This window comes from Bidens hawaiensis, unplaced genomic scaffold (assembly GCF_021521415.1).
Source record: "Bidens hawaiensis isolate Kalapana, Puna unplaced genomic scaffold, B.hawaiensis_p1.1 tig00000142_1, whole genome shotgun sequence".
Lineage (NCBI taxonomy): Eukaryota > Viridiplantae > Streptophyta > Magnoliopsida > Asterales > Asteraceae > Bidens > Bidens hawaiensis.
Window position 1 is genome coordinate 7,422,905 of NW_027491019.1, and position 8,356 is coordinate 7,431,260.

Genomic DNA, 8,356 nt, shown 5'->3' on the forward strand with positions numbered 1-8,356 from the left:
AATCTTGCACTTGTAGCTTTTCAAACCGTGATTCCTTGCCTCCGAGAACTCCAAAACTTACAATACTGGCTCCGAAATTCTTCCTTGGCGGCTTCTGGTTTATCTCTCTTATGGTTAAGGTTAAGTATGATTAAACTGATGTTTTGGCCTCTAAACCCTTGCAAAATGCGAAACTTTCCGGAAACTTAGGCTCCCCGCATCGCACGGAGAGCAAAGGATAAGTGAATATGGAGCGTGACGTCAAAGAAAATCCAAGGCTTTAACAACGCGACGCGTCGCGTGATGTGGTCACTTATCATGGTCGTGTGGCGCGTATTGCATATATTCGTTGGTTTGCGTGATGGTTTGGCCCGGTTCTCCATTTAAACTCTTTTTAGCTCCTTTTCAACTTTTCAACCGTTTATAACTCTCGAGACCTACAAAATATCATTTAAGTTAGTAGTATATAAATTCTAAATAAAAACTAATTAAAACTAATCAATTACGATATGAACTATATAGGCGAAAACATATATATTTAGCAGTATATCATGGGGCAACATGGCTATCTAAATTAAAGAGTGCGGTGGTATAAGACACAAAAAAGTCGCAAGTAAAAAATATATTATATCCAAAATTTATGTATGGTATAAAACGTCACGTTATTCTCCAACTTATTATTTTTCTTTATATAAAGCCCCGGAGGGAGTTATCGATAAGCTCGAAAGAATCAGTAGGGTGTTCTTTTGGACCGGTTCAGAGGAAGATTCAAAAATGAATTGGGTAGCATGGCAGAGAGTTGTTGCTCCATTAAGTAAAGGGGGTCTCGGGCTTGGGTCCCTTCGGGAAATGAATCTAACCATGCTTGCGAAGTGGTGGAGATTTATAAGTGAAAAAGACGAACTATGGAGGAAAATTATTTGGGAATATCATCATACGGATAGGTCGTGGTCTTTCATCCGGCGAAGATTTCGATCCATAGGCCGTGGAAACATATTGTGAATATTAACCAGGAACTGGATCAATTCGAAATTGACTTGGAAAAAGTGATTAGGAAAGAAATAAAAGATGGGAGGGACACATATTTTTGGCTTGATTGCTGGTGGGGTGACGTTGCAATCCATTTGAGATTTCCACAACTGTATGCACTCGAAGGTTGTCGTGTTTTCGACCGGCTATTGATATATGAAGGGGAAATAACCGTGCGCCTTTAGGGGCTGTTGAGGTAAGGGTTTGTTGTTCAAGTGTCAACATGTAAGGTATGGATAGGATAATTTGGAATTTGGCTGTGGAAAGTGGTTTTTCAGTGACAAGTTTGAAGATTGATTTGGAAGAAAATGGTGAGTTGGATGGTAATTTTGTCATGGAGTGGAACAATTATGTTCCTAAAAAAGTTGGAATTCATGCGTGGAGAGTTGATATTGAGAGAATTCATGTTTTATTTTCATTGGCAAAGCGAGGTATATCGGTTCCGTCGGTTGTTTGCCTGATTTGTGAGGAAGAGGTGGTCGGCGGACCACTTGATGATTTCATGCGATTTCGCTCAAACGATTTGGAGCGTTATTACTTTGTGGTGCAAGGTACCATCCATTTACGCATTTACAGTTAAAGATTTATTGGAATTGCATAGTATACATTTTTTTCCCAAACGAAAGGCGAAGGCGTTTTATGCGGTTTGTTTGACAATGATATGGTGTATTTGGAGGGCAAGGAATGCGTTGGTCTTTGAGGGTAAACCGGTTAGTCTTAATAATGTGATGGGCGAGATCAAGGCGTTAAAGCTTCTTGTGGATGAAGGTGGGGGAAACACTTGGATCTTACTTGGGAAAAGTGGAGTGGGTTTAACTTCACTTTGTAATCGGGTGGGAAGGTGGTGTGTATTTGTCGGGCTAGGACTTATTTGGTGTAAGTGTTTTGGTGGTTATATTCTTGTTGTTGCTAGTATTGTTTGTTTGTTTTGATGGATTTTGCTTTGATTGGCATTTAAAAAAATATCCAATTTAAGGAGCTTTAGGAAATATTAATGTGGAAAGTACAATGTTTGAATTTTTAACAATGAAAGTATGGAACCACATACGTGATCTTTGGTACAACATTAAATTTTCTTCCATACTTCCCATTTAATTCTATATGCCGTTCAATGTTTTTTAACTATATATGTACAACCACAACTCTTTTTGGATGTGTAGTGCGATCACTAGATTAACGGCAGCTAGAGTTTACAAGATTTTGTGTTATTCGGGTCCAACATTTTAAGTTTTTCAACGTGGTTTCTGGCTTGGGTGTCGACATTTTCAGGTGAGTTATTTTTAGTAAAATCCATCCTCAAAATTCATAGTTTTTGCTAGATTGTTAAAACTCATGAGTTTGTTGGAAATTTGAAAAGCAAGTCCGAGTCTATGTTGGTATAGGATTAGCGTAGGGTGTGGTGATCATCATCATCATCATCATGCTTGTTTATTTACTGTATTTGTATCAGATGCGAAACCCAAGAGGTCGACTCATACTCACTTTTATCTTCTTTTGTCACCAAATAATAACAAACATGTATGTTAGTTAAATTGCACTCAAAGCAAATTATTTTTGAAAGTAGACTGTTTGAAATTTGAGGGAGGGTAGGATGGGATAAGCCTTTCCTATATTCTAATAGATAAAGAGGCGACACTCAACATAAAAACTTTGATGACATATTGCGTATAACATCCAAAGATCATTAAGTGAGTCAAGGAAACAACATCAATAACAACAAAACAATGTGTACTAAAAATACTAGGATAAGATAAAAATGTGAGAAAATAATTTGTGTAACGGATTTAAAGAAGGAAAAAAAAGCAGACCAAAGAGATACAAATGAGGTGACGTAAGCCAACTGAAAGTACCTATACGTCAAGATCGCACTATGGTAAAATAGGCTAAGGCAACCAAAAGTGTTTCTCTTCTCCAATATTCATAAAAAAGACTCAGTTGTTTTTCGTTGGGATTTCGTTCCATATTTCATATGGATGGAAGTCTTTTGCTACTATTACTATATGTTAAATGAGATAAAAAAGACGAAATGATTGAAAAAATTCTAGATTTTAATAGAGGAGATCACGATGTGGAAAACAAGACATGAATTCTTTACATTGTAGACAAACGGAAGGTGAAAAACTAAGTCTGACGATAAAAACTAACCCAAATTTTATTTAAAATCTCACCTCTATTAGTCATTTCATGGTGGATAATGAATGTTCCATTGAGTTTGACTCATATGTCATCACCGTTGGGTTAAGCCGATTAGGGTTGGTCGTTTTGTCAACATATATGTAAGCATGTACATAGACGGTTTGATACGCGCAAAATTTACAAACATGTAATAACAGCTCTAGTTTTTAGTGAATAGAGCTCAAAAATTAACAATTTGTAGGATGAATAGGTCCTGAGTCTCAAGTGGGATTTCGCGACGACGTTTATATGCCTAAAACTGACCCTCAAGTGGGGTTTAGTGACGAAGCACGTAGGCCTGAAACTGAATCTCAAGCGGGGTTTAGCGACAAAGTTCATCGGCCTGAAACTGAGTCTCAAGTGTGGTTAAGCGACGAACAATGTAGTCGGCCTGAAATGCAAGTTGACATAGGAGATAATAATTCTTTCAATCTAAGTACCATAAAGTAAGAGGTGGACTTGGTCTCGCTTATAAGGTAACATACAATTTTCTTGATCCTTGAATGTTTTTATACTCTATATATTTCAAGAAAAGAAAAAAAAAATAAACTCCTTTTGCAGGGAATTCTAGAAGATGGAACAGAAATAACAGTGCAATAGTTATCAGAGGCTCTGAAGAGTTTAAGGCCGAAGTACAACTAATTATAAATCTTCAATACAATAATTTAGTTTGGTTTTTGGGTTACTGTGCAATAGGGCCCGAGCACGTTCTTGTCTACGAGTTTATGGATAACAATGACCTTGGCACATTCCTTTTTGGTACGAATTTGTTCCCTCATCACAAAATTTTTTTTTTTTTCGTGTCATTTATCCAAAGATTTTATGCGACAGATGATGACAAGTGTAAAGAATTGGACTGGGCTCGGCGTTCTAACATTGCGATTGGAGTTGCAAAGGGACTTCGATATCTACACAAAAACTCACGCCTCAAAATAATCCACCAGGACTTGAAAACCAACAATATTCTATTGAACAATAATATGAACCCTAGAATTTCATACTTTGGCACTGGTAGAGTTTTTGGAGTCAGTCATCACATGGTCCAAAATTATCCAGCCGGCAAAGTTCTTAGATGGATCAGTATCGCGTTATTACATGTCCAAGAAAAGCCTCAGTTGCGACCAACGATGTCGGATGTTGTGATCATGCTCGAAGGTTTATGGGCCTCGAGTCTTCCTACACCGTCAGGACCAAAATTTTCAAACAATGATGTCGGGGTACATCCCTCCAGTGATTGGTCCCACGCTTCCTTTACCAAGAAAACTGTCGTTGTCGTTAGCATTTATGCGTTCTCTTTTGAACCAACTATGTTTAGTGGTGATGTGGGTGCGCATCCATCAGGCGATCCAAGAAAATCAACAACTTAAACTAAAGAGATCCTAGGAAAATAAATCATGATTTTAATGAAACCCAAGAAAACAATCACATCTAATGATCAATGATTGACATCCATAAGTTGCAATAATATGGAAATTTGTAGAAGTTAATGGCCTATGGGTATAATCGGAAGATTGCATTTTTTTTGTTTAGAAAGAGAAGCTACTTAGCCGAGTCAAATGAGTTATGTATAGTAAGGTTATGTCTTCAAGATTTATCTATGTAATTTTTAAAAGACTTGGTTTTGTAATTCAAAATGGGATCGCGACGTAGCTTGTTGTCCGTTTACCTTTTGTTTCGATGTAAACACTACTCTTTTTTTTTTTTTTCTGTTTTTCATCATTGTAATAAAATATGACGTTTATTGTTTTGAAAAATTTAGAAGACTGCAGTCACCACTGACAAAAATTTCTTAAAAAACTTCATTATTTCTCCTATTATTAAACTTTAATCATAAAGATTTAGGATAAGTTGTTTTACATACATCCTCTCTTTATTTTACATAAAGGATCATCCAGACCTTTATTTTATTCGTACACGTTTTCTCTCTTAGCACTCCTATTTCTCACTTTTTTGTATAGAAGTACCAAAAGTAGTTTGACTGCACATTTTACCTTCCATTGTCAAAATCAAATTGCATATATGACCACCTACATGTGGTCAAACTATACTAAATCTTGGCATGGACTAACAAAACAATGATGCAAGAAAGAACTATAGAGGAACTCTATAAGTTGGATCGACCATTCTTAATATGAACAAATTTCCTTCATTGCCTCTTGATATCCTGCAAACATACAATCGAATCAACTAATCAAAGCCAAAGTATAGTAAACGAGCATCTAGTGTTGTGTACCTTAACTCTTCATCCAAGTATGTTATTTCCAGTTGACCACGACCACTTCCACGAGCTGTTATAGGTATCTGCAAATCAGCACAAGTGTTGTTTATTTATACAAATTCCAGTACCATTTTCTAATTTAAAGGTCCAATCTGTGTTTGTTGTTTTTGTTTAATATCAAGCAAACAAGATGCACAGTTGTACCATTATTTCTTATACAATTAACTTAACAAAGATTCGCCTACCAGGCCGAATACTTTAAAAGCATCAAACTTGACAGCCACCCGTTTTGCATTGAGGGGGACCAGATTAGCAGTAGCCTGCAAAGAACGTAAAAACATCTAAAAGTTTAAGATACTATATATTGCAAGATACATGATTGTACAATTATTTCATGATTAAACACAATTAACAGCAAATGAAGTTAAGAGTAAAGATTGGAAACTTTTGAGGAAAATAGGGACAAGTACCTGGTTAAAGAATGGCCACGTTTCCATATTTTGAGCTCTAAGAGTGTCCACATTAATTGCCTGGTAAATCTTTCCGTTTGCTCGTAAAATTTTAGGCCTCTACAAGTAACAGCAAGCAAGATAAATAAATTGATAGTAATATATTAAAATGTTAAAAAGAGTTAAAGAGAGATGTCACATTGGTCTGTAGGATTGATTGAGATGTTGTGTACAAAAGCTCCCATTTTCCATTGAGCAAGTGGGATTTAAGTGGCTCCTTTATCTTATTAACCGCTTCAAGTTTACGTGCGATCTGAACATCAGCCATCATGAAGGAGATTAAAGCAATTTCCCCATGCCTTTCTCATCTTGATCTTCTGAGTCCCATCTCGTAACGAAATAGGACTAAAACATCATCATAATTTAAAGTGTAAACATTTGAAGTTACCATCAGTTTTGCAAGGTTTCTTTACTAGCAAAGATTCAATCTCATAATGACCTCTTTTCACTAAAACTGATATCATTGTTCCCAAGATTTCTTTATTATGCTATTACAGGAGGAGGTTGTTGACAGTTGAATAATAATTACACACCACTAATCAAAATTTGGTATTTTTTAGGGACAACCTGCTACCACCGAACCCGGGTCCCTAGCATCAACAATGTCGGGTTGGATTATTCAACCCGTTTAATTTGTGTCAAAATCATCAACCCTAACCAACCTACACTTAAAAATCGTATTAATCTAAATGTTTTAAAAAGGGGGGTTGGCGGGTAATAATCAAGTTGTAAACAGGTTGGTGGGTTGTAAAAAGAAAAAAAAAAAAAAAGAGGTTGAACAGGTCATAATCAGGTAAACGAATAACAGGTTGGCAGGTATTGTTTAACTAAAGTGGTTAAACAAGTGAAACTGAAAACAAGCAGTATATAAGTGGGATTTGTTTCTTATTTTATTAACTTAGTATCAAACATGATCTCCTAAGTTTTGTGAAAAAAGAATAAGTTAAATTAAAGAATTGGAATTCCAGTCAACAACATACTGTAATACATGAACATGATTAGAATAGAAAACCTGATCAACTTGGTCCTGTTGTTGGGAAGTAGCATCTGCACCTCGATCGATGCTCTCAAGTAGCTCCTGCTTACAACTCTTTGCCGGAAAGAAATTAAAGCTAATAATAATTGTCTTCTTTTCAATCCCATAACTCCTCGCTCTTGTAGTATATTGAAGGTGATGTTAATGCCAGATGATGATGAGGTGATGACCCATTTGTGGTTCAACTTGTTTCGTTTAGCGGCGACCAAGTATAAAGTACGTGGTACACGGTGGGAAAAAAACTTTATTTGTTTTGTTCATGTGTTTTTACCAAATTACTTATTTTAATTCATCATAACTTTTAAGGTTCTCGATCTGGTGATTTTATATTCTATCAGTTTTAGTCCAACCAATTAACTCTGTTAATAATTTTATTAAATATAAGCCACACCCCAACCATCATTAAAGAATTCCGTCCATTTTAATTTTACTTCGGTGGCAATTGAATGCCTGAACAACCAAAAACCCGTTTTTTTAGTAGGTTTGTACGCATCGATCGCATCATTCTCAAATAACACTATATATATAGTATGAGCGGATCTATTTTAGTGGTGGGATCATAACTTTTCAAACGGTTCACCATATTTTTTTTTATTGTTTCAATAGACAAAAATGGTGATGAGCTAGAGAAATGATAGAATCCTTGTTATCAAGGAATTTGTTGATTATATGTCATATACCATAAACACATTACTACTTATACATAGGGTAAATGTCATAGAATAATAACACTAAATACTAAATATATACATACTATTCACCTTATACATCACTAAATAAAAAATAAGTAAATATTGGTATTAGTACATTAATATTGATAACTTCGTTTTCAATATGTTATCAAGTATTGTAAACGTTATATCAAACTTGACATCCTAACAAATTAAAATAGTATAAATAAATACCTTTCAGATATGGTTTTATTAGTTATACGTATAGACTAACCTAGAGATGACGAAATCTTTTAGTTTGCCATATATATCAAGAGCCACCTTAACCGAGTAATCTGTTTTATTCAACATATTTGTTTTATTAGTTACATTATGTAATTAATAATTATTAACGGTATAATGTTGGAATAATTAATAATTACAATATTATTTCATTGTTGGAATAATTAATAATTACAATATTATTTCATTGTTAATGTAATGTAAGATCTAATTTTTTTTATAGTTTAATTATTCAGTTATTTAAATTAAAAAAAAATATATATCTATTTAACCAAGCCAAACTGGTTATGCATAATGTTATGACTTCAAGATAAATTAATATAGTTATTAAAGACTTGGTTTTGTAATTTGAAACGGGATACTGACAAAACTTGTTTGTCATTTGCCTTCTATTTCAATGTAAAAGAGTATACATTGAATAAAAAATTGTTATATGTTATAACTTTTATATTTTATT

The 8,356-nt window shown here is 34.6% G+C and overlaps 1 protein-coding gene across 1 annotated transcript; it reads right to left on the reverse strand.

Annotated features, from left to right (window-relative positions):
- Nucleotides 1-5,206: 5,206 nt before the first annotated feature.
- On the reverse strand, nucleotides 5,207-7,069 carry LOC143577111 (putative plastid-lipid-associated protein 4, chloroplastic; the record flags this gene model as incomplete). The annotated part of the gene is made up of 6 exons (XM_077061066.1): nucleotides 5,207-5,347; nucleotides 5,417-5,484; nucleotides 5,647-5,721; nucleotides 5,872-5,970; nucleotides 6,050-6,163; nucleotides 6,923-7,069. Coding segments are annotated over 6 exons (576 nt in total), but the record flags the coding sequence as incomplete, so codon positions are not given.
- Between the last annotated feature and the right edge of the window lie 1,287 nt (nucleotides 7,070-8,356).